At 42.2% G+C, this 27,845-nt stretch overlaps 1 protein-coding gene across 1 annotated transcript in view; it reads left to right on the forward strand.

The window, feature by feature from the left end:
* The window catches only part of CTNNA3 (catenin alpha 3), a 1,024,091-nt gene that overhangs the window by 836,177 nt on the left and 160,069 nt on the right, over positions 1–27,845 (forward strand). The window contains exon 12 of the mRNA XM_065408662.1: positions 16,323–16,474. Coding sequence (XP_065264734.1) covers positions 16,323–16,474 — 152 coding nt within the window. The remainder of the gene's footprint in view (positions 1–16,322; positions 16,475–27,845) is intronic.

Raw genomic sequence — 27,845 nt, forward strand, 5'->3', positions numbered from 1 at the left:
CTGCTGCATTTCTGCCTGTCTGAAGTAATTACACTGCTCTACAGCCAAAATGGTTCTGAAATAAATGTTGTCAAACTTTACTAATTCTGGGTCACTGAGAACGAAAATGATGCTTAAAATTGTTGATTGGCTCTAGTTTTCAAGATATGCTATTGGGTCAGTATATACGACCCTTGACTTGGGAATGGCGGAGGATAAGTGAGTTATAAAGGGAAGGGATCTCAGTTTAAACCAGAAATGACTAAAATACATCGTTGACTGGATCTATGAATAAATCTGTGACTGGGTTTGGACAGTACTTGCTTTTTAGGCAAAACAATGAATGATGCAATCTGAAGCTGGTATTGCGTCATACATGATATGAATTGCATCATGTTATTCCTAGAAGTCATGGATGATGCAATCATAACGAAGCTTACATCACTCTGCTGAACAAATTGCCCTATATCACCTCTAGAAATCATACAGTGTCGTGCTCTCTTATTTGTCAGTGTTTGATTTTGCAAAGGGACACATTTCTGTTTAGCCAAAGTGAGCAGAGATGCCTCGTACTTGTGTGAACAGTGCGGATAACTTCTGCTATGTTTGTGGTGAAGTGACTTTTGCATCACAAAAGCGCAGTATAACCACTATGGTTAAGAAAGCCTATCACCTTTATTTTGGCTGCAAAATTGGAGATCAGGACAAGAGGTGGGCCCCACACATATGCTGCAACACTTGTGCAACAAATCTTCGCCAGTGGTTGAACAGGAAAAGGAAATCTATGCCTTTTGCAGTGCCAATGATTTGGCGAGAGCCAACAGATCATACCAGCAATTGTTACTTCTGCATGGTGCCTCCAGTTGGGAAAGGTGTGTCAAAGAAGAAAAAGTGGACTGTGCATTATCCAAACATTCCATCAGCTATACGCCCAGTACCCCACGGAGAAGGACTGCCGGTTCCTGATGCACCAGAATCATTCTCACTTGAGTCAGACGAGGAAGAGGATGAAACTTCTGGTCCTGAACCATCAATGTCACAGGACCCACATTTTCTCCCATCCTCCTCCTCTGAACCACACCTCATAACACAAGGTGAACTGAATGACCTTGTCAGGGACTTAGAACTACCCAAGAGTAAGGCAGAGCTGTTGGGCTCCAGACTACAGCATCTCCTGGCAGGTGATGTTAGGGTTTCCATGTTCCATGACCGTCAAAAGGATCTTGTCCCATTCTTCTTCATGGAAGGTGATCTTGTAGCCTGCAACGACATCGATGGTGTGATGGCAGCCCTCAACATCGTTCACGATCCAGATGAGTGGAGACTGTTCATTGATTCATCGAAGACGAGTCTTAAAGCTATTTTACTGCATAATGGCAATGTTTTGCCATCAATTCCAGTTGGTCATACAGTCCATATGAAGGAAACCTATGAAAACATGAAACGACTTTTGAGGTGCATAAACTATGACCAACATCAGTGGCAGCTTTGTGGCGATTTGAAGGTTGTTGCTCTCTTGCTTGGTCTGCAGACTGGATACACAAAGTACTGCTGTTTTCTCTGCGAATGGGATAGGTGTGTAAGAGATTCCCACTACATCAAGAAAGATTGGCCACTCCGACAGTCATTGGAGCCTGGGAGGAAAAGTGTTCAGCATTCACCACTTGTTGAATCAAGGAAGACTTTGTTACCACCCTTACACATCAAGCTGGGTCTGATGAAGAACTTTGACAAGGCCATTGACAAAACACAAGCAGCTTTCAAGTACCTCCATGGAAAATTTCCAAGGTTAAGTGAAGCTAAGATAAAGGAAGGTGTCTTCGTTGGTCCTCAGATTTGTGAACTTCTTCGAGATGATGCATTTGACCATGCACTGCGTGGCAAGGAAAAGACGGCATGGAAAGCCTTCCAGTTAGTGGCAATAAATTTTCTCGGAAACAACAAGGCAGACAACTACAGGTTGTTGGTGGAAAACCTCCTCAAGGCATACAAAAGCCTTGGTTGCAACATGTCTCTAAAGATACATTTTTTGCACTCTCATCTAGCTTTTTTTCCACCGAACTGCGGAGCAGTGAGCGACGAGCACGGTGAGCGATTTCACCAGGACATTGCAACAATGGAGAAACGCTATCAGGGCAAATGGAGCCCATCAATGCTTGCAGACTATTGCTGGACAGTGACAAGAGATGCTCCATTTAATGAATACAAGAGACAAGCCAAGAAGCGCCGAGTAGACACTGAATAGGACTAAACTATGTACATAATAGTTTTTTACCCTTTGTTCCATAATAAATTTTATTTATATAACCCTTTTGCTGATTTTTAAAGTGTTACATAAACAGGACAGGTGAAATATTATCATGTAAATTAACCATAAACACATGAAAAGACCTAGGTTTACAATGTATGATTAAAACGCTACTATCTACACAATATACATAGACATAAAATGTAAAAACTTAAATATCTTAGAAACAGTAGCCAGTTTTTTTAATTGTCATATTTGAATTCAGCACATCAAAATACATAATAAATAGCACATTTTATCTCTGAAGTAGACGACTTCTCAAAAATTGTAGACCAGCGTTACCTGAGGAGGCGTAGCAGAAGCTTCAATACACATGAGACCTGTCTTTCCCATTAAATTGGAATCACCCATTATAGTTAGATAAGAACATCTGGAGTGTATCCTGAAACACATCTCTGGATAGCCAAAGGGCAGAGTCTGAGGGCACTGGTCATCTCTTGGTTGGAACTGAGCAGTTCCTTAGTCTAATACAGCTGACAAAGTGGAAAAATAGACTTGTTAATTCCCTCCCTTGCCCCCCTCACACCACACCATCCTCATCAAATTCTTGAGTTGAGTGAACAATTTGAAAAAACATTATCTTAATTTATTATGGGGATATGGAGTTTTAAGGGGATAAGTTTTTATTTAAAAACAAAGAGCAATGAGCAGACCCCCTCTTAAAAATGTAATCTAAGAAACAGTAGCAACAAAGAAAGAACCTTGATATTTGAAGATACAGATTATGGGGTTATAAATAACATGACATTTAATAAAGCTAATGTTAAAATTATATAATACATAGGTTAAGAAAAGAGTGTGTACAGGTGACTATACAACCTCAATCGGAGCCTGATTCAAAATCCATTGAAATCAGTGTAAGACTCCCAGTGACTTGAGTGGATTTTTGGATCATGTCCTCAAAGATCAATAAAGATTTGGAAGGGATAGCAAATGGAGAGTGAGAAATTAGAATCTCATTTTTCAGAATATTTTAAAAAGGAAAAAAAAAAAAAGGAAAAATTTGAGGTTTCAAATCTATTCCTTGGCTCAAAATACCTTGAGTTTTTATATTAAGGGAAAAGATTCCTATTATGTAGAACGACTTAATGATCAAGGATCATAATTAAATGTTACAACTGGGTTTAGAAAATTGAATCTTAGATCACTTTTTTTATATAAAACTCAATATTTTGAAACTCATTGAAAATTAGTAACAGAACCATTAGGACAGTAGATACTGCTGTTAAAAATCAGACTAGATTAAAATATTATACTGACAATGGGAAGGTACTCAGGTTGAAAAAGAGAAGACTAAGGGGGATATGATTGAGGTCTATAAAATCATGAATGGTGTGGAGAAAGTAAATTAGGAAGTGTTTACTCCTTCTCATAACACAAGAACTAGGGGTCACCAAATGAGATTAATAGGCAGCAGGTTTAAAACAAACAAAAGGAAGTATTTCTTCGCACAATGCACAGTCAACCTGTGGAACTCTTTGCCAGAGGATGTTGTGAAGGCCAAAACTATAAGAGGGTTCAAAAAAGAACTAGATAAATTCATGGAGGATAGGTCCATCAATGGCTATTAGCCAGGAGGGGCAGGGATGGTGTCCCTAGCCTCTGTTTGCCAGAAGCTGGGAATGAGCGACAGGGAATGGATCACTTGATGATTACCTGTTCTGTTCATTCCCTCTGGGGCAGCTGACATTGTCCACCATCGGAACACAGGATACTGGGCTAGATGGACCTTTGCAATGACCCAGTATGGCCGTTATTATGTTCTCTCATAGCTATGGCAATTGGATCAATCTCAGTTTTCCATTAGGAAACATGTAGTTAGGATACGGCATGCATTGATTTCTCGTGGGCTTCATTCATGTTGTAGAAATATTATAGACAGCAAGAATAATCATACTGAAGTGATTTTTTTCCATTAAAAGTAAAACTGAGATTCAGAAGATTTAAATATAAGATAAGGAACTCAGCATACCTACATTAATTAGAAATCTGGGACTGCGGTTTTTAGAGCCCTTAAAAGAGGAGCTGCCAAAGCTCCCTAAAGGTGGGGGGGGGGGTCATGGGATTCCAAACCATGGCCCTGCCTCTTCTCCCTGAGCCCCCGGCCCCCACTCGCTCCTCTCTGCCTCCTACCCTCTGTCACTTGCCCTTACAGCCGGTCAAAAGCCATGCCCCCCCCCCCATGTTTCAGTGCCTCTGCCTTAAAGAATATTGTTTGATGTATATTCTGTTTATATACTTTCCTCTTCAAAATATATGTGGTGCTCTCGGTGTTTTCTTTTGAAATTGTATATTCTGAGAACCTTTTCCAATTAGCTTCAACAGCATTTGACTATGGTACCCTCTAGTGAATGGCTCTTTAACAGAGAATGAAAGCTATAATTATTTATTAAAGCACAAAAGGATTCTTTTTAAATAATCTTAAACTGAAGGTTGCATTTGCACAAGAAATAGATTTTAAATGAGCTTGAACATTCTAAATTAAAGAGAGTGGGTGAGCCAGGTGGCTGCTTCATCAGTCAGCCTTGAATGGCCAATGTAGTACAGCCATTTTATTTTGTATCTCTCATCTATTCCTTTTAACATTATGTGATATCAGCGCTTAAAAGGCACCTAAAGTTTTGTCTGAATTTTTGGGCTCTAATTCTTTTCCTTTCAATATTTATGCCTCTAATACTAATTTTGTTTGTGATGGTGGTGTAACCCTGTTGGTTCCAGGATATGAGGTAGACAAGGTGGGTGAGGTCATATATTTTACTGGACCAACTTCTCCTGGTCCATAACTTTGCAAGACACTAAAAATTGTGTTCTCAACAGAAATGCTGGTTTTATGGTTCATTACAACAATTTGTTACCTACTAACCCTCCTTTGTCTTAGGACTGCAGAGGTGTTTATTGGCCACTTCATTTTAAGTTGTTTCTTGCAATATGTTAACCCCTCATGTTTAACAATCTGTCCCAACTTGTATTTAACTGTGAAACTCTGGTTACTTTTTTGAGGTCTGAAGAAGAGCTCTGTGAGGCTTTAAAACTTCTCTGTTAACCAACAGAAGTTAGCCCAATAAAAGATACTGCCTTGCCCAATAATGAACTTTTTTTCACTTTATATTTGTGCAGGTCATGTGCTTTTTCACATGCCTATGTTATACTCAAAGTTTAATTTAATATTGTTATATCAGAGGCATTAGACTGTAGCCCGGGGGCCTGTAGGTGTAATAACACAGTTACTGTGATAGTAAAGAAATTATTTCCTTCTTCACCACCACCACCCCCAAAAAAAATCAGTGAATTTTTTTTAGAAATTTTTCAGCATTTTGTCAAGTAGAAGGAATTTTTTTTCCACTTTGTTGATGAAAATCTGAGCATTTTAAATGAAAATGTATTTTTTAAACTAAAGTTTCCTTTTAATTGAAAAGCCTTTTTCTATTCCGGGGGACTGGACAACAAACTTTTGGACCAGCTCTAACAGCCACTAATATAGAAACCTGTTCTGGGACTGTCTTTTAACTCATACAGTACTTTCGTGGCATCCTTTTGATTATAATTTACTTTGATATCTAAGTGTGTAATTCTCTCCCTAGCATAGATTAATTTTGTCAACCCACCCACCCTCTAAATGAGTTTACTTCAAGTGCAGTGCTTTTACTTATTTCAATATCAGATCATTCTTTAACTGAAACTAGTAATTCACAGTACACACAATAATGGATGCTTAACCCAAGTTTATGTTAAGACTTCAATGAAGCTAACTTTATTTACACCAAATGAGGGATCATATCCTCTTAAAGAATTGAAACCCCTGGTCCAGTTGATTTTGGGGTGACTATTATAAACAGTTCCAGGATTTGTTGTTTGGACTTTGGTTTAAGATATTTTCTGTATCTCTAGAAGAGAGGGTATTCTTGAGTTCCTGTAACATTTCTTCCATCTCCCTTAATCTTAAAAGGGTAAAGACCCTGAGAAATATGTTTGGTATAGTAGTTTCTTAAATTAGTTTGCATTTCATTACTGATGCAGAAACCTGATGCTCCAGATACTTTTTATCATGTTAATTATTTTTTTCCACTTATGGGTCCAAAATTCAATATATGGGACATTCTATTGAATCTAATTTACTACGAAATTATTCTCTAGATATTTACCTTGTTGATGATAAATTACAAAGACCTAAGAACCTGGCTTTGTCATTTCCACTCTCTCTCTTTGGTCATCTAGGGCTTAAACTGGTGAGGTTGGTGCTGGGCATCCTCACCTTGCACTGAAGTAAGTCCATATATATGACCAAAATGGTGCTGTTTCCTCAACTGTTATATAATTTGTGGATGCTCCCATCACATTATTAGTTAAGGATCTCACAAGGCTCAGATTTATCTGTTATGCTCTAGCGCATAAAGGAATTATTTTGGGGAAGTTTTGTGGCTTGTGTTATAAACAGGAGGTCAGACTAAGTGGTCACAGTCTGGCCTTGGAAGCTGTAAAACGTATGCTTATAAGATTTGTTTTGACAGAAAGGGGGTTATAACACTGCATTGGGAGCTGCTGGGTGTTCAATATTTTTGTAAATCGGCCCGCTTGGGGGTGGGTCTAGCTTTTCTCTCTTATTATTTAAAACTTTGGCTGGATCATAGCTCAATTCCATCAGTTTTCATCCTAGCTAACTTAAGGGAAACCAATATAAATGTTTGTCTAGAGGTTTCAATCCTCTGGCCCTGTGCTTTAAGTTTGGAATTTTGCAGCTGGCAATTTTTCAGCCTGAAAACTGTTTAAAATGTGGTTTAACTAAAGGTGCATTTTGCTACTATTTCTGGGACAGTAGTTGTGTCTGATTGGGTTTCAGATGCCCTAGGTATAAGGAAGTCAAGTGTGAAATACGCATTGACCCCTTTTTGTTTACTATTGTATTGGCTAAATGGATAAATGAACTTGGCGAGTTTTGTCATACACTTCGTTCATATCTTAGAATCATAGAATATTAGGGTTGGAAGAGACCTCAGGAGGTCATCTAGTCCAATCCCCTGCTCAAATATAGTATATTTATAAACTGGAATAGAAAAATCCATCCTAACATTGGATTTTTAGATTTTAACATTATTGCACGTGTAGACGTGCCCTTCGTTGCTCACGGCACAAATTCGCGGGAGACCACTCTTTCAAACACCAGTGCCCTTTTATTTCCTTGTATTTTCCCACCACCACTTATATACAGCTTTATACAGTTCGCTATCAGGCAGGTAGCCCTTTAGGGAACAGCTTGCTCTTACAGCTAGCTGAGAGCAACGGGCCCTCACTCCTCACTTTCCTGTTCCTCTCCTCCTACTTCCTTCCTGCTAGCTTTATAGGCCTTCCCCCATCAAGGTGTTTCTCTTTTAAGGCTTTAATTAGCCTCAGCCTGTCAGCTCCAATCACTTCCCCTTACTGGGAGCTGAGCTAGCAGGCTCTGAGCTAACGGGCTGAGTCAGTGCCTTTTGGCCAGCACCCTGTTACAGCATGATATAACTTAGCACTTGTTGTTCTTTGTTAGTTCCAGCATTACTGAAAATGCAGAATATTGGGGATTCCGTTATTTAACTGTCCCTATAGGAACTTCAGCAATTTGGCTTGTTTAGACAAGGAAATCTTTTGCATATTCAGTGAATAGCAGCTAAATGATTGACTAATTTAGTTATGAATGGATGTGTTTTGAGACTGCTAAATAAAAAAAGGAATGGAGCAGACATTACTTCATGGTCCTCGCTCAAATGTATCTGAGATATAGAAAAACAACGAGGAGGAGTTGTAGAAGACTAACAGATTTATTTGGGCATAAGCTTTCATGGGTAAAAAACACCACTTCTTCAGATGCATGGAGTGAAAATTACAGATACAGGCATAAATATATTGGCACATGAAGAGAAGGGAGTTACCTTACAAGTGGAGAACCAGTTGTCATAGGTTTCACCCCCACTCTGAACTTTAGAGTACAGATGTGGGGACCTGCATGAGAACCCCTAAGCTTAATTACCCGCTTAGATTAGTATGCTGCCACCACCAAATCGTTTGAGTCATTTGGAAACTCTGTCTTCTCCCCAAAATATCTCCCTCCCAAGTACTATAACCCTTTCCTGGATAGCCTTGAGAGACTTCTCCACCAATTTCCTGGTGAACACCAATACAAACGCTTGGATTTTAAAACAAGGAGAAATTAATCATCCCCCTCTTTCCTGGCAGGATTTGAGTTTAATTTCCCTTTCCCCCACCAATTCCTGGTGAGTCCAGATCCAACCCCCTTGGATCTTAAAACAAGGAAAAATCAATCAGGTTCTTAAAAGAAGACTTTTAATTAAAGAAAGAAAGGTGAAAGGAAAACTTCTGGGAGATTAGCATGCAAGCTATTCTCACAGACAACAGATTCAAAACACAGAGAAGTCCCCCCCTGGGCAAAACCTTAAAGTTACACAAAAGAAAAACCCAATTTAAATCTCCCTCTTATGCAAAAAGACAAGTCACAAAAGAAAATAAACATAAGCTAATTTATTCCTTCTCTAATACTCACTACCCTGATAGGAGGCTGATTCCTGGATCTTTTCTCTCTGTCACAAACTTAATGAACTGACTGAACAAAGGACTCTTCCCTCCTTCCTGGTTGAAACATTTGGTCGCCCCATTGGTTCCTCTGGTCAGGTGTCAGCTAGGCTATGTGAACTTCTTAACCCTTTACAGGTAAAAGAGGCATTAACCCTTAACTGTCTGTTTATGACACCAGTGTTGACAAGGCCAATTCAGTCAGGGTGGATGTGGTCCACTCCTAGTAATTGAAGTAATCATCATGAACAGGTTGGATTATGAACAGGAGGCTGCCAGGCAACTCCCCAACACCACATTCTACAGGCCACTATCCTCCAGTCCCACCGAGGAGTACCAAAAGAAACTACACCATCTACTCAACAAATTCCCTGCTGCAACATGGGAACAAATCTACATAGGCTGAACTTTGTGACTTTGTCCTCACCCACAACCATTTCAGATTTGGGGACAACTTATACCTTCAAGTCAGCAGCATTGCTATGGGTACCTGCATGGCCCCACAATATGCCAACATTTTTATGGCTGACTTAGAACAACTCTTCCTCAGCTCTTGTCCCCTAGTGCCCCTCCTCTACTTGTGTTACATTGATGACATCTTCATCATATGGACCCACAGGAAGGAGGCCCTTGAAGAATTCTACCTGGATTTCAACAATTTCCACCCACCATCAACCTCAGCCTGGACCAGTCCACACAAGAGATCCACTTCCTGGACACTACAGTGCAAATAAGTGATGGTCACAAACACCACCCTATACCGGAAACCTACTGACCGCTATACTTACCTACATGCCTACAGCTTCCATCCGGGATACATCACTCAATCCATTGTCTACAGCAGGGATCAGCAATGTTTGGCACATGGCCCATCAGGGAAATCCACTGGCTGGCCGGGACGGTTTGTTTACCTGCAGTGTCCGCAGGTTCGGACGATTGCAGCTCCCACTGGCTACGGTTCACCATTCCAGGCGAATGGGGGCTGCGGGAAGCGGCAGCCAGCACATCCCTCGGCCGAACCTGCAGACGCTGCAGGTAAACAAACTGTCTCGGCCCATCAGCGGATTTCCCTGAGGGGCCGTGTGCCAAAGGGTGCTGATCTCTGGTCTACAGCCAAGCCCTAAGATACAACCGTATTTGCTCCAATCCCTCAGACAGACAAACACCTACAAGATCTTTATCGAGCATTCTTAAATCTACGGTACATACCTGGGGAAGTGCGGAAACAGATTGACAGAGCAAGACGGGTCCCCAGAAGTCACCTACTAGAGGACAGGCCCAACAAGGAAAATAACAGAACACCGCTGGCCATCACGTACAGTCCCCTGCTAAAACCTCTCCAGCACATCATCAACGATCTACAATCTATCCTGGAAAACGATCCCTCACTCTCACGGACCTTAGGAGGCAGGCCAGTCCTTGCTTACAGACAGCCCCCCAACCTGAAGCAAATACTCACCAGCAACTACACACCACACCACAGAAACACTAACCCAGCAACCAATCGCTGTAACAAATTGATTTGATTTAGTTGGGGATTGGTCCTGCTTTGAGCAGGGGGTTCAGCAGGGGACCTCCTGAGGTCCCTTCCAACCCTGGTATTCTATGATTCTATGAAACCCCATTGCCTACTCTGTCCCCATATCTACTCTAGCGACACCATCAGAGGACCCAACAACATCAGCCACACCATCAGGGGCTCATTCACCTGCACATCTACTAATGTGATTGTAAAAGTGTTTGCGCCGGGGCTCGACCCTTCAGGACAGGAGGGGAGCCACACCGACTCCCTACTGCACGAATTAAACAGTCAGTTAGCTTAGGACTCAGGCCCCCTGGTCCAGGGGGCTGAGTAAACCACAGTCAAAGGACCCAGGCCCTCTGGCGCAGGGCTGGGCGAGCAAGTAGTTTGGGGGCCCAGGCCCTCTGGAGCAGGGGCTGGGCAGGCAAACAGTCACTTAGCTCAGGCCCTTGGATGCAGGGGCTGAGCACAAACAGTCAATAAGCTCGGGCCCTTGGATGCAGGGACTGAGCGCAAACAGTTAATAAGCTCAGGCCCTTGGATGCAGGGGCTGAGCACAACAGCTAATTAGCTCAGGCCTTCTGTAGCAGGGGCTGAGCACAAGTAGTTAATAAGCTCAGGCCTTCAGTCGCAGGGGCTGAGCACAAGTAGTTAATAAGCTCAGGCCCTTTGGTCACAGGGGCTGAGCGCAAACAGTCAATAAGCTCAGGCCCTTGGCTGCAGGGGCTGAGCAGGCAAGCAGTGTAGTAGCTCAGGCCCTCTGGGGCAGGGACTGAGTAGGCAGGCAGTTTACGAGCTCCGGCCCTGGTTCAGGGCGGAGCACAAACAGGCAAGTAGCCCCGGCAGGTAAGGGGCTCAGGTTCCTACCTGATCGGTGGGTGAGGGGGAAGCCTGCCACCCGTGTGTAGGGGTGGCAGGGGGGGACACAGGCCCACCCACTCCACTGTGTCCCAGCCCGGGGCCCTAGCAGCGATTAGTGTCGCTGCCGGTCAGTGGGGTATCCTGACCGAAACACACTGCCATGGGCTCACAGGCCTCTGTAGCCTGACTGGGGTCGGCTACCCCCGGGCTACTTCCATTATCCCCCTCGGGGCCTACCTCGTCCGTGGCACCGGCTGCGGTCCAGTCCATCAGTGGGGCCTCCTCTCGGCCGGGGCTTGGTGGCAGATCCAGTAGCTCCGTAGGGAAATCCGGCCACTGGCCCTCGGGCGGCTCCTCGGGATAACAGCAGGGCTGCAAGGGTTCTGGCGGGGCCTCCCCTTCAGGGTTGCTGTGGGGGAGTTCCACGGGCGCCTCCCAGCGACGGGAGCGGACGGGCTCCGGCGGCTCCTCCTCGTAATGAGCTCGGGGCAGCTCCAGCCAGCTAGGGCATCCACCTCGGGCCTCCGAGGTATCCTGGCGGGGAGCTCCCGACCGCACGTCTGCTCCCTGCAGTGGCTGGCGCCTGACTGAGCTCTGGCTGCCAGCCTTTATACTTCCTGTCCCGCCCCGTGACTTCCGGGGGGCGGGGACAGGCGGCGGTGGCTCCGCCCACTTGGGTGTTTGCGCCGGGGCTCCCTCTTCAGGACAGGAGGGGACCCACACCGACTCACCACAGTGATATATGCCATCATGTGGCAGCAATGTCCCTCTGCCATGTACATTGGCCAAACTGGACAGTATTGACACCTCCTCATCAATTATTGGGAGTTTACCGCATCCACCTTGACTGAATTGGCCTTGTCAGCACTGGTTCTCCACTTGTAAGGTAACTCCCTTCTCTTCATGTGCCAATATATTTATGCCTGTATCTGGAATTTTCACTCCATGCAGAAGTGGGGTTTTTTTACCCATGAAAGCTTATGCCCAAATAAATCTGTCTTTAAGGTGCCACTGGACTCCTCATTGTTTTTGTGGATACAGATTAACACAGCTACCCCTCTGATACTTGAGATATAGAAGAATTTTAGGTTATAAAACTTGCTGGAGTGGTTTATATAAAGTGTTTTATTCATCTATTCATGACTGTAAATCTTTACAGAACATGCTAGCTTTTTTTAAAGACATTTAAGTTGGTCAACAGTTGCAGGACCATATCTTCCCCACCCCTTCTGTAGATAGAAAAGATTCTGAGCTAATCTGTGTGTCCTCTGAGTGTGGTGGGGTGAGTGCCAGGTCTGCAGTGTCATCCCTTCTCTTCTGTGGGTATGACTTCACTACAAAAAAGTGTGTTTTTAACTGTGGTTAGCTACACCACGTTCACTAACGCTGGTAAAAATAGCAGCAGAGACGAGGTAACTCATCTTTTAACTTGGGTTAGAAGTCAGTTTCAACCCCAGGCTCCCCTACGGGCTTTCGATCTGCTAACCTGAGTTAAAAGACAAGTTGCCACATCTTCACTGCTATTTTAACCTGAGTAAGCTTACCCAAGTTAAGAAAACACTTTTTTTTCCCCCAGTGAGGACTCACCCTATATGTGGAAAATTCTGGGATCCAAACTGTCTGCCTTGGGCACAATGAAGGTGGGGTTAGTGCTGGAAGTTGTCCTCCTTGCCAGAGTTTTTCAAAGTTGTGGTTCTGAGGCAAACCCCTTTCTGCAGTTGAATAACCCAATTGGTATGTCAGAGGAAAACAGAAGGCGAGGCTATATGAAGCAACATTAGCTCCCATTGGGTTCCCTCTCTGGCTACTACTGTGCAGACACAAGGGGACTCAGCCATTGGCAGCAGTGGGTGAATAAGCAGCATAGAGGACTCACTTGACTTCATTGCAGGACAGTGTTTTCTTTTCCCTGATGTGGATACTTAAGATCCACCAAGTTAAGAAGTCTCGACCCCTTACTTGTGGGGTTAGTTATTTGGAAACTCATAGGATCAGGCCAAAGTATTCTAATCATTCATCTGAGGGAATGATGCAGTCAGAAGCAGGGCCGGCTCTTGGGTTTTTGCCGCCCCAAGCGACGCCAAAAAAAAAAAAAAAAAAAAGCCGCGATCGCGATCTGTGGCGGCAATTCGGCCGGAGGTCCTTCACTCTGAGCGGGAGTGAGGGATCGTCTGCCGAATTGCCGCCGAATAGCTGGACATGCCGCCCCTCTCTGGAGTGGTCTCCCCAAGCACCTGCTTGGCAAGCTGGTGCCTGGAGCTGGCCCTGGTCAGAAGACAGATCTAGATACCGGCACAATATAGTATTATTTGACAGCTTTATGATAACCCACATCAAATACCAGAATACCTTGGTCCCAGTTATTACTGCAGAGATTTACAATTGACCGATCTCTCAATAAATGTGTTCCTTTCATATTTGCCTCTATTATTGTAAGGTTTTTTTGTTTTTGTTTTTTTTGCACAGGAAATCTTACAAGCCTCAAATGACTTAGGTCTGATATAACTAGATTTGAGACTCGTTCATATTATCATTCCATTAGATAACAGTGTTATTAATGTGTGTCACCCCCTGGAGAGCCTAGAAGGAGATGAATGAGTTACTTTTGTAGCTGGCCTTCAGTGAGGTTGGAGGGACAGTCAAATCAGGCAAGTTATTACTAAACTCTCTGGGGTACTGGCATGTCCAGTTAAAGCACAACATTCCCTTGTACTCTTGTGGGATAAGAAAGAAAGTGGATAATTCAGTGAAAGGATGGAAGAGGGTTTTTCTGTATTGGTTCCGAGTATAATTTGAGGGAATAGAATGTTAGTCAATTTTTGTCCACTCCACTGTTTATGAGGGAACACAAGCCCTTCTTACGTGAGAAAGGATATGTACAAAGTTATACATTGGTTTAAAATCCCCTTCCTGGCTAAGTGATCTCTTTGCTGACAGGAGTGAATCTATCACTATAATGAGCATCATTTACCTTCACCTTCCATGGTTGTGATGAATGCCCTTTTCCAGAAGATCAATGTGGCAGTCAGTCAGTCAGGATCATATTCCTTTTCTACTCCCAACAAGTTGGAAAACCGACCAGGGGATGTTGAGGGAACACAGAGTGTTTAGAAGCTGGACAGAGCAAACAAGCGGGGAGAACAGGAACAGGTACAGTCTGTGAAGGTGGGAGGCAGCATGTAAGCAAGATTGGATAGCCTGTTCTTTCTGAAACTGGGCTGTGAGCAGTAGACCGTTATCAGTCATTGAAAATGCACCAGACAGAGTTAAGGGGAGTTAAATGACTCCATAGTGCTGCAGTAAAGGAGATACACATATAGTAACTAAAGGGAATGCTGCCACAGGCAGGTCCCTGAAAACGTTCTAGAAATTCCTACTGTACCAGTAGACGCCTGGAGCTCCCTGAAACCTTTTACATTACCTTTGTACTGCTCTGTTCTGAGTGATGGAGCTGAGTATTGAACTTCACATAATTAATGTATCAGATGACTATTTAGTTCAAAATAACCCTACTTCCCATTATTTTATTTACCAACCCATAAGCAGCTTTCTATAACTTTGGCTAACTGAAACTATCAATTTCTGTTCTTAAATTATGACAAGCCATTTAGATTCCTTTTTTAAAAATACAAGTTTGAGGTTGTGTTAAATTAAAGCTGAGCACTCTATTAGCTATTAAATCTGATCACTGGTGAAAACCACCTTCATATCTTGCTGTCAGCTTCAGGGAAAGGTGAGGAGTGGGAAAGGAAAGTTTTTTATTTATTTGGCATGACACTCCTCTGTATAGAAGTTTGGTGAAAAGTCAGTTTGATGGTTTTTTTCATGTGTTTGATTAATATTAAGACTGCCTTTTCTATGAATGGCCTAGTTACCACTGTTATCAAGTGGGTTGAACATAATCTTTTCTTACTATCCTTGACTCTATAGCCAAGTACAGCATGAAATAACAATGTTTTAAAAGCATTCACACAGACTATTATGTGAACCTTGAAAAATTGCATAGAATGCTACACTGATTGACTCATCATTACTATAGCTTGTACAGATTAGGGTTTCTTTAAAAGTTGTATGAGTAATTAACCTGTCTGATCTTTTACTTAAAATGCATTTGAAGAAACTTATGCTTTACACAAAGTCTTCTGGTAGGTTTAATTCAGGAAGGATCAGATGGGAATAAAAAGTTCTGAACATCCTTGTTTTTGGAAGTCAATGGTATTCCCTTATAAAATACAGACAAAGGACCTGATTTTAAGTATGGCTAAGCCCTGCAACTCCCATTGACTTTATGTGGAGCTATAGGTGTTCACTACTTCTGAAAATCAGGCCATAAAGAAACAGCTATCATCTTCACTGGGAGCACGATTGATCTCTGCAGCAGTAAGGCTGCTATAATTAAAGTGCAGATTTGAAGATCTATTTTCTAGCTATTAACATGTTTTGAAAGCCCCATGAAAAATGAGGGGTTGGGGGTTAGATCATGAAGTTGTTACTGAGGCAGAGTAATATACAGTACCAATCAACATGGTATGTAATGACTGATCATATACTTCAGGATTTATATACCTCAGATTATTTAGCAGTTAAAACCCAGGTAATGTTGCTCTCAAGTGGTTCTTTATACACACTCATTAAACACAGGTGGACTTTGGCTTTCCATTATTCTTTTTCTGAAAAAAAAAAAAATCAAACAAATAAACCAATCAACCAACAAGTGTTTTGCTCACATGCCAGAATGAAGAACTATCAGAAAGTTGGAAGGTCTCCCATTCCTTAGGTTATATCTAGAGTTGCTCAGGAATTGTCTATCAAAAAATGTGTTTTTGATGGAAAATTGCAGTTTTTGCTAAATTTACATTTTCTGTAGAGAAAATTCAATTTTGCCAAAATGTTTTGAGTTTTTCACTGGAAAAATTAAATCTCCTTTCTCCTCTCTGTCCCCACCCAAACACCAAAGCCACAAATGACAAAAATGGTTTCCATTGATAGTCATATTGTTTTTACATTGTAACTTTATTTTAAAAGTCTTCATTCCACAACCTGATTCCCTCTTTGTTTTTTTTATTTATTATAACTTTTTAAATTTTACAGTGATTCCTGAGTTTGTTACTCAAGTCAATATTGCACTGGAGGGCTTAAGCAGGAACACAATGCATCAGTTTGATGACAATCAGTTTGTGGACATCTCAAAGAAGGTCTATGATACAATTCATGACATCAGATGTTCAGTCATGATGATTCGGGTAAGTCTCTTCATTCATACCTTGACTATTCATTAATAACATTATTGAGCAATTGGGACACCATGGAACATTCACAAGAATTTAGAGCTAAACAAGGTACTATTGCCACAAAGTTCAGATCCAGATTTGCACAGTTCCAGACTATGCTGGTGGTTTGATTCTGGGTTACTTGAATAGACACGAGTATAATTCTAAAAGGTTGGAACCATCCATTGTACACAGAACAAGTATGACGTCTCTCAAAAAATTAAACATTTTTAAAAAGAAAATCAGCATAGAAGAAATAGTGTTTCTTCTGGGTCAACCCAAAGTTAAACAAGTTGGGACTATACACTCAGCAATGTCTGAATGAGTGGGTTCCAGATAGGAGTTCAGTTGTGCAAACTCCTTAGCCTTGTTCACTAATCTGCTGAAGGGGGGACTGTCGCATCATCCTGGTAACCCCTTTTGAAACTTTGTCACCAACAAATTGAAAGGAATTTTAGATTAACTTCTTTCCATCCGATAGCTTCAGCCCATTTAAGTATAGTGACAAAAGATATACTTACCAAAATAACTTATCGGAGAAGCTCTTAAAAATACTCTAGAAAAAAAAAAACTTTTGCCTTTGGAATAAACAGGATATGAACTCAAATGAATGAACTCAAACAGCAGGTTTTCCCCAGAATAGGGTTACCAGACAGCAACTGTGAAAAAATGGGAAAGGGGGTGGGGAGTAATAGGCACCTATATAAGAAAAAGTCCCCAAAAATGAGACTGTCCCTTTAAAAATGGGACATCTGGTCACCCTACCCCAGAACTACTTCCTGCACAAATCTCATTGTAAATGGCTCTAGATGTACACTGAGCTATACTATCAATATGCTCAGTCTGTGTTTCAGAAACAAAATATAAACATTCCAAATAAAATCCACTTAATAAGTTTGTTTGCCAAGGAATGATGTCTTTTTTTCTCCTCTATCAGTTAAGGAGAAACTGGGAAACAAATTCTGAGCCCTCATATAGGGTTTATTACAGTTTAAAGTAGAAAGTTTTTCTGAGCCCCTTTAAAAATATTGATAGCATATCACTTACTTGGCATCAGTGGGTGTTGAGGTACTCGGGATCTTGTAGGATTGTGTCCTTGCTGTTGTGGCTTCAGATATGAAACTGATTATAAACATAATGAAAGTCCTATCTTACTGTGTGTGGTTCGCTGTGCTTTTACTCCACCTATAATGGATTTTGTTGTCAAGTGCAAGCAAATTTCACTGTCCTTAGCAGTACTCAGCACTTACCTGGTCAGTATTAAATGCTGCTGTGCTTTGCCAATGCCATTGGACAACGGGAGTGTAGTGGGGCAGTTACCCCCACTCCTGAGAGAAAAGACTAGGCTGATTGGGGAAGCAACCACAGCTGGGGCCACACCCCAATCAGGCCACAGCTGGCCCTATAAAAGGGCTTTGAGCCAGGGGCTGTCAGTCTCTCTCTAGGCGTGGAGAGAGAAGGAACTGGCTGCCTGGGAAAAAAGGTACCTGAACTGGAGTAGTGCTAGGGAATAGGGCAAGGGATCTGGGGAGCTCCAGCCTGGTAAACCCCCAGGCTGCAGGCTTTATGCAAGGCCTAAAGAAAGGTACTGGGGTTAGGCAGAGGCAGCTGGTCCAAACCCGCCTTGCCAGTGATGAGTGGTTTATAGACTGAAGTCTGCCCCAGTGAGTGGGGGCTAGAGGATGACTGGCCGTAGCCACTGAGGCAAGATGGGGATAGAGGGTTGGGGGTTCCCCGGGGAGGGGAGACCCAGAGTGTGGGGTACTGCTGGGGCAGAACCCCGAGGTAAAGGGCACTGGGGTCCAGGCAGGACACGAGGCCTGAGATAGGTGAGTCACTGGCCTGCAGAGGGCGCTCCAGGCTGAAGTCAAGCTAATTCCTAGGAGCACCAGCAGGAGGTGCTGTGCGGCGAGTCATCGCTTTGCTACAGGGAGGAAAAGAGACATTGCTGTGGAAGTGAAGAGATGGTTGTATTAACGCCACTTGTGGTGATGGGGCCAGAGCAGACATTTTTTAGCTCTGCTGAACTAGGGAAGATGATGTCTGTTGGAATGTAGCTGTTGCATTAACTTAGATGGAATATATGGGCCAAAAGAGCCAAAGGGGTTACCATTACCCTGTAATTGTCCAGCATTAAAGCATTTTAAACGAGGTTTGGGGCCTGGCATAAAGAGTCCTCAGCCTGCTTAGTACGATGGCAAACACCATTAAAAATCCTTTTCAACCTTTTTTAGAGAGACAAAAAAAGGAAAAACAGTTAAGTTTGCCAAGTATTAAGTAAAGCTTTCATTTTAACAGCCTTGTTCCCTTTCCCTTTAGTTGGAAAAAGTTTTTAGAAGGAAAAAGCCCCTTATGTAATGTCTCTTAAATGATAATAACTGTCCTTTTTTTGGAGGTGGGGAGAAGATACAATTGAGATGGGCTGGAGCTGTTGCAGTTGCTGTTAAGTCTGATCTTGTTTCCTAAAAGAGAAAACAAGACAAACACACACAAAAGGGGGAGAAAAGAATAAGGATAGATAAAGCAGTTTTTGTCTCTGACGTTGACTCTCACTTGCAACCTCACATGCTGGGCCCGTGTTTTTCCAGCAGTGGTCTTATCAGCTGCTCCAAATCCTGGCAAACTTGTATTGGCATTGGGCTATTTAGGGCATTGCTTGTAGTTGCCTCTCCAGTCAGGGCTGCTGGAACGGTTTTTACAATGCAGGTGCTGAGAGCCATTGAACCAAACTGTAAAAACCTGTTATGATGCGAACCACTTGAAGCCAGGGGCAGTGGTAGCACCCCTAGTTCCAGCACCTATGTCTCCAGTCACAGGCTCACAGCAGTGTGGCAAAATATGCAGTCTGGGCTGACTAACCTGACTCTTATGAAACAGAAGGCAAAAGGAGAGAGCTAGGAAAGAAAATACATGAGGTGGGGGAAGGAAGAAGAGACACCAGGGGTGGGAGGGAGATTAAATCTCACATCTCAGGTAGTATTTGGGATTTAGCTGGAGCTGCGGGAGGTGGCAGTGGTAGTGTCATTTGTGTCCAGGCCCAGACTGGGCAGGACTACTCTCAAGCGGTGGTTGAAGACGATCTGGAGTCCCAAGAGACCAGGGCGATCGCAGCCCATATGGTAAAGCTCACTGCAGGCATTGCTGGCAGACAGCTGCTGCTTCTGCTAATTTGTCTCCAAAGTCTTTTCTTTTTAAGAACACCCGAAGGGAGTGTTGGACAGAATAGTCCATCCTCTCATTATTTTTGTCTCCCTAATCGGCCTAATTTCAAGCACATGAATTCTGAATTCTGGTACCACACTTTTATTGTTTACCAAGCATGATCTTAAAACAGTCCCTGAATTTATATTAGTGGGCCTTTTTGTTTGGGCTAATTCGACCTGTCTCTCTCTCTCTCGCATCTTTTCGTATTGATATTTTTTGTTATTCTGACATCTTATGGATTTACTCCCTTTTTAGAGTTGAGCTCACAATTAGGGTAAATTTGTAGGCCCTTTATTACACCATCTGTCACTTATAATGAAATTCCTTTTATAACAAAGAGCATGTGTGTGCGCGCGCTTATGAAAAATAGACATCACTAGCAGTGGACTCAACTGCATTTGAATGGTCACCAGTAAGCAGCAACAACAAAGTCCTGACAAAAGCTCAGGAGATCAAGAAAAGATTGTCATGAAATAGGACATCTGGACTTCATGAGCTCCACCATGCAAAGAGTGATGTGAGAAGCTTTTTAAAGGTTCACTGGAATGACAGCCGACACTTCCCCCTCCCCAAGAGACATTTATTGGTGTATGCTGCCAAACCAAGAGTAAAGCATGACATTTATTTTGAGTAAGGATGCATTTGCATTCCTAACGAGAGATAGTCCATTCAATGCCAGGCTTATTTCAGTCTACCTATAAGGAGCTTTAGTAAATTTGACTTATTCAAGCATATGCAGTAACCATAGCAGCCAACATGAGGAAATGTAGAGTGTTCTTTAGCAAACTCTAGGAGCTCATTGATATTATGCCAAAGAACAACGTGCTTCTGATTACATGGGATTTCAGTACTAAAATGAGGGAAGGAATTGTTGATCAAAATATAATTGAAAGATGTAAATGAACAAGGACACCAATTCAGAGTTCTTTTAAACATCAAAGCAGAAGCTCTGCAGATCAGCTCCACAGGAACCATTTCAAGCATGTAATTAGAGAGAGAATATTTTAAAAGGTAGTTCTTCTTATCTGGAAAACCCTGCCAGATTCCATTATTAACTCAGTCTTTCAAAGTTAAAGCTTCACTTCAGATGTGTAAAAACACTCACTCCAGCCATGCAGGTATAGCCTCAAAAACACTGCAAAGATGCTTATTGTCAAATAGCTGTTCAGCAATGCACTATACTATGGGGGCAGGGTTTGAATCTGTGTCTCCTATGTCTCAGCTGAGTGCTCTAATCACTGGGCTGTTAAGTATTGGGGGATAGGGCATGTGCCAGTAGCTCCTCCTCATTTTTATTAATGGGAGCGAAGTCCCCCTGTACATCTAGCCCAAACATTTGAAATGTTTTATTTGGAAAATATCAAAATGAACTATTTTAACACTTTTTTCCATATGCTTTTTCCGACCAAAGCAATTACCCAGAAGTGACACAGATTAATGAAATGTTTCAGCCAACCTGAATCTGTTTTTTCAGTCAAAAAAAAGTTCATCTGACACTCGTGCTATACTTGATCACTCTAGAAAGGGATCCAGTCTAACAGTCAAAACAGATTTTAGTTTGGTGGAGTATGGAATCAGACTTCTAATCAGTTCAGTGCTTTCAGGACACAATGCAAAGCCAGAAAAGTGGCCCCTTTATGGCACTATACAGACATGCTGAAAGTTCTGGCAGTTGATAATAGGTGGCTAGCTATTATTTATCATATTTCTGAAATGTCTATAAACTATAACTAATTATGAGTAGTAGTAATTCCAAGACACAAAATTATGTTAAAATGGAGTTAAGGTTGAGGGCATCAGTAATGTAAGGATAAAAACCATTACAAGGAAGTACGTTGTAATTACCTCAAAACCCAGGAAATCCAAAGATGAGGTTCTGGTTAAAAGAAATCCAAACATGTTAAGGTAAAAAAATGCAATTTGATTGATATATTTTAGTGGTGTAGTTTCAGATTAGAATACATGGATGTTTAAAGGTTTAGGGGTCGACATTAAGATTTAGGGTTATTGGGTTTTTTTTGTTTTGTTTTTTCCTTTCATGGTGTCACAAGAGAACAGAGTGAAGTTTGGTTGAGTAGGTAGGCAGCAGGAATGTAACCCTACTCTGTATTTCCCGCTGGCCAACAGAGGCAACTGTAGGCAATTAGGAGCGCATGTTGCACCAGTTTTAGGAGTGGGTCACTGGGTAGTGTCCTGTTTCATGCTTGGGAACTCCAGGAACTCCTCTGGGACACTGCAGCTCCACAACATGTCTAATATGGGCCAGTGACTAGAGGCTAAACTCGGAGGAGGAGGAGATGATAATATCTGGAGATAATTGGTCCAAAGGTGCTCAGATGACCCACAAATGGTGGTTGGTGTCTATAAATGAGGCATAGGTGAGAAAGTGGGGTCCATACTAGTCTAGAATGAGCCCTCAGGTGTTATGGTGTCAGGACAAGGTAGCTCATTGTTACATATTCCTTTCATGTATCATGTGGCCTTTACCACAATTTTTTTGACCTCTTAGTCCCTTCAGTGCCAAATGGAATGAAACTAAAATAATACAATCAGTCAACTGTAAATGCATTTTGCTTTTATTTACTACTCACCAGCTTTGGCTCTATTATATAGGTCTGACCATTTAGCTAGTGCATTTGATCAACACTCTCTTAAATCAAAGTATTGACAAGAAAGGAATTCTGAGTAGCAAAATATATCTTAGACTGATCTGGCATCATTAAAGGAGTTTGGTAGGGTTACACAGTTCCTCTGCATCTGTTCAGTTGCTGGAAATAAATACTTGTCCACATTGTTCTTTCTGGGTATAAGAACATTGGTTTTGCTGGTGCAAATGCAGAAATACATTATTCTAAGGCTATTGGATTGGCGGGTAGTGATCGATCTATCGGGGATCGATATATCGCGTCTCATCTAGACGCAATATATCGATCCCCGAACATGCTCCCGTCGACTCCAGAACTTCACCAGGGTGAGCGGCAGTAGCGGAGTCAACGGGGGAGCCGCGGCCGTCGATCCCGCACTGTGAGGACGGGAGGTAAGTCGAAATAAGATACGTCGACTTCAGCTATGCTATTCCCATAGCTGAAGTTGCGTATCTTACATCGACCCCCCCTGCAGTGTAGACCAGCCCCTAGTGTGCCTAAAGCTATTGATTAGACATAATATGGAATTAAGATTTCACTTGAATGTGAAGTGGGACATTGGCTCTTCAAAAACAGCATATGGGTTCAAAGTGAAAATGGAGAGTGGAATTTTGGTTCATGGAACTGTTTGTGAATAAGGTGAGCAGGTTCTGGCCTGTTATCTGTGCTCCATTGTGTTTGATGTGAAACTCAAAAGCTGTAATATTTTGAACATCTACAAAAGGGACATAGGCACCATCTGGATGAGAGAATGCTGCCAGGGACTGTACTTGAGAATGGAGAGAGGTGATATGAAATACAAAGTCAAAAGTGTGTGGAAAGCACAGAGGAGTTGGTGAACAACATAAATAGCAGGCATTCACCAGTACTTTTAAACCAGGGTGCACGTGGCTCACTAGCCTTAAGTTACTCTTGTCATTAGTTTATAACTCAGTTGATTTAGTGGAGTGACACCAAGGATGCATTTGGCCTGATGCCCATGAATGTTTACCATGTGAAAAAGTAATTCTGTGTCCTGAGATTTTGCAAGGGTATGTGGAAAAAATGACATACATGTTTCAAATGTCAGTATCCCCCAAATGTTGTTGCTATCAGAAGTGTTCTCTGTTGCTATAACAGAGTTTGAAATACAGCCGTTGCATCTTGTTTTTTGTCCTTTATATTAGCTAAGATCATGGAAGGACTAACCCTTTCCTCACTGCAGATCCAAGAGGTTCTAATTATTTGAAGGTCACCTGCAGTTAGTTGAGCACCTGACACACCAATTTAAGTTAAAGGGGATTGTCTGGCTATGCCGAAAGAATGACAGGAGACATTCAATATGGGTTTAATCAGGCCACAACTTTATTATTAGACAGATGTCTGGGACTAACCCGGTGGATAAAATGTGTGCAGTGCAGGTGCAAAATTTATGTCCCTCCAGCAGATTCCCTGCCGGGACCTTACCAATTCCAGCCATTTTTTTTTTTGGGGTGGGGGAGGGGGGTGGAAGGGCTTCCACAGCTCCCCCCTATTTATCCAGGTCCCTTCAGCAATTTTCTTGCAGGGATCTTACCAACCACACCCCCTCGTAGGAGGGGTTAAAGTGGACTATAATGATGGGGGTTCAGCAGTTTCTCGTTGGAGTCTGTTTTTGAAGCTTTTCTGTTGCAAAATTGCCACCTTTAAATCTGTTACTGAGTGGCCAGAGAGGTTGAAGTGTTCTCCTACTGGTTTTTGAATGTTATGATTTCTGATGTCAGATTTGTGTCCATTTATTCTTTTGTGTAGAGACTGTCCGGTTTGGCCAATGTACATGGTAGAGGGGCATTGCTGGCACATGATGGCATATATCACATTGTTAGATGTGCAGGTGAACGAGCCCCTGATGGCGTGGCTGATGTGATTAGGTCCTATGATGGTCCATCATCCAAGGTGCCACAAGTACTCCTGTTCTTTTTGCGGATACAGACTAACACGGCTGCTACTCTGAAACCTGTCATTAATTTATGTAGTACCTGAGCTGAACATCCGCTATACACTTAAATAAAGAGTTGCGACATATGGCCTACCGCCCATTATGCTTTGCATGAGCAGAGCCTACCTGAACCTGCTGTGAGAAAGGCGAACCCCCTCCCCGCCCCCCCCCACACACACTGCACCTGGCCAATATGGTGGTAAGGGAAAAATTCCTTCCCAGACCCCCTTTTTGGGGCGGCTAGTGTAATGCCCACAGCAGATATAGCAAAACACCCGGCGTATTTGTGACCGAATTAGGGAGGGAGGGTGGGTGCTGCCCAGCCTGTTCTGAGTGGAGAGGGGAGGGGCCAGGCTCTGCTGACCTTTTTAAACCCTTCATTCCTAGGTGGTGAGTCATCCACCGCGCTGACCGCTCTTTTATCAGCTTTACGTTTCCCCTCCTCCCCCAAGCCAAAAAGCATTGCCTTCTTCTCCTGGCAGCCAGCCAAACTCCTCCCTGCTTAAGTGCAGGGTGGCGAGTAGCCGGAGCTCACTACTTTGGAATTGGAACCATGATTTAAGGTGTGGATTTTAGTAAGATTCCTATAACAAAATAACTTGACTTTTAGCATGTTTCCCAAATGAAGTGTGCATGTGTGCGTGCAGTTGTGTTGATGGGATATTTTATTACTTGTGTTTAAAAGGGTAGTGTTTGCCTGCAATTTTCAGTTTTCTCACAAAATGTAGGAGTTTTATAAAATTCAGACACAGAGGAACTGAATAGTTGTGACCAGCACAAATCCTTCTTTCATTTGCAGGAGTGCAAACATGATAGAAAATTATATTTGCACTAACACAAGCTTTTTCTTCAATCATAATTTACTGTATGGCTACTAGAGCTGAAAAACAGAATTTCTGTCCTGTGGAAAATTCCAAGATTTCAACATATTTGTCATTCTCAAATGGGATGAAAAATTGCAATTTCAGACTTTTTTTGCTAAACAAAATATACTGAAATATTTTGTTTCTACTTATATTATAAAAATCAAAATAATAAGTATAGTAGCAGAAAGTCCATTCTGTCACAGTTGGGCCAAGTAATCCACCATCTGTGCAGTCTCCCTCAGACAACCAATGAAACGGTCTAGCTGTAGAGTAAGGGTGCTGGTTGGTTGGTATCTCTGATATCATACTTGTCTAGGACTTTTGGCAAGGTATAGATACATGCTTTACTGTAGCTGTACACCACATGGGTGTAATTCATAAAGTCAAAATGGCTGACAACTTAAAAACTGGAAGGTTAACAGACCACAGAACGCATTGATGATTCAACCAGGTGATATTCTGAATAAAAAGAGCTCTAAATCCATGTTTCTGGCTGCTTCCATCACTTTGCACTGACTCAACAGTCGATTTAGGTAAATATATTATATTAAAAGTCAAAATAATACAGTTGCAACAAAACATTCCAATTTCCTGTCAAAAATTGTGATGAGATCAGTACATTCCTGTGAAATGTTTCAGTTTTGTTAATCTAAGCAAGCTCTTTAGAATTGCCCTTAAACTCCTAATTTTTCCATATTGTGAAACTGCCAAGCACCTGTAAGGCACACATTACAAATTAAAGAATACTAGTGTGATATATACCAAGGCTGACAATTAATTATTATAACAACAACATTTTGTTTGGTTTGGTTTCACATATGTGCTTCATATAATTGGTTTCTACGCTTTTGTAATGCGCATAAATGGTCACATAAAGGAGCTTGTGATACTCTTTGATATTTATGGTTTGCACCTATGCAATGGGAGAAATGGGTGTGTCTGTCATCTAATTTATCTCCACATGTGTCTTTTGGATGCTAGTCTTAGGCAAATTATTTAACTGTTTTTACATTTGTAAAATGAGAATAACCCTTATTTAGTTCATAGGTGTGAGGATTAATTCAATAATGAACATAATGTAACTTGAGAGTCAAGATATGAGGCTGTGTAAATGTAAAGCATTTGATTGTTAATATTGTGATGGGATGTTAGGGTGCAGCCTGGGACCGTGGGACCACTGTGCCCCCTTAACTCTCCAGGCTGGGTGTCTCTCACAATGCTTTGCTAGTGACAAGCAGCAAACCCCTCCAGGTGTTATCACTCAGCACAACAGCATGTGGAGCCCCACACCCAGCTAAATTGCATGGCCTTATACATGGTGACTGTCCAGCATCCCACGATCAGGGGAGCGCTGTGGTCTTTCTCCCCCCCCGTCCCTCCCCCCACACACAGCCAGCCCAAGGCCCCTTTAATCCTCGAGCGCTGGACCCGGAGCCAGGGAGGGACAGCGTTTGGGGCAAGGGCACCAAAACCTTTGTAGAAGGGTGGGGCATTAGTGCCAGAACTGGGTGGGATGGGGGCATGCCCCCCCTTTTTAACATGGGTGTAGTTTGGGTGTTGCCCACCCCCATGCATTCACAAGTCTTAAAAGAGCAACACTCAGATGTGGAAACTATAGAACCCGGACCACCAAAAAAGAAAATCAACTTTCTGCTGGTGGCATCTGACTCAGATGATGAAAATGAATATGCGTCAGTCCGCACTGCTTTGGATCATTATCGAGCAGAACCCGTCATCAGCATGGAACCATGTCCTCTAGAATGGTGGCCGAAGCATGAAGGGGCATATGAATGTTTAGCATATCTGGCATGTAAATATCTTGCAATGCCGGCTACAAAAGTGCCATGTGGCACCTGTTCTCACTTTCAGGTGATGTAAATAAGAAGCAGGCAGCAGCATCTCCTTTAAATGTAAACAAACTTGTTTGTCTTTGCGATTGGCTGAACAAGAAGTAGGACTGAGTGGACTTGTAGGCTCTAAGTTTTACATTGTTTTGTTTTTGAGAGCAGTTATGTAACAAAAAAATCTGCATTTGTAAGTTACAGTTTCAGGATAAAAAGATTGCACTACAGTACTTGTAAGAGGTTAAATGAAAAATACTATTTCTTTTGTTTATTTTTACAGTGCAAATATTTGTAATCAAAATAATAATATAAAGTGAGCACTGTACACTTTGTATTCTGTGTTGTAATAGAAATCAATATATTTGAAAATGTAGAAAAAATCCAAAAATATTTAATAAATTTCAATTGGTATTCTATTGTTTAACAGTGTGATTAATTGCAATTAATTTTTTTGAGTTAATCGTGTGAGTTAACTGGGATTAATTGATAGCCCTAGTAAGAATATTGAAGATGTTTACTTCTCTTGTAAAGCTAAGGATTGCTTGTCAGTTTGTCTTCCTGTTATTTACTTCACTTTGGTCCGATCTAGTACATTGCTGTGTGGTGTATTGCTCACTTAAAACTGTCCTGTTGATGCTTTTGTATGATGGATTGTTCCCAACAAAAAAGCACAATGCTTTCATCTCTAGCTGCCACATTTATTCTAGAAACTTCTTCCTGCTACTGAGCTGAACTGTCCCTTTCCACTTTTCCATTATTTTGAGCCCTTTAAATTTACAGCCAAAGCCTAGAAATAACCTCTTGGAAACTTTTATACTCTGAAAGCTA

This window comes from Emys orbicularis, chromosome 7, assembly GCF_028017835.1.
Source record: "Emys orbicularis isolate rEmyOrb1 chromosome 7, rEmyOrb1.hap1, whole genome shotgun sequence".
Lineage (NCBI taxonomy): Eukaryota > Metazoa > Chordata > Testudines > Emydidae > Emys > Emys orbicularis.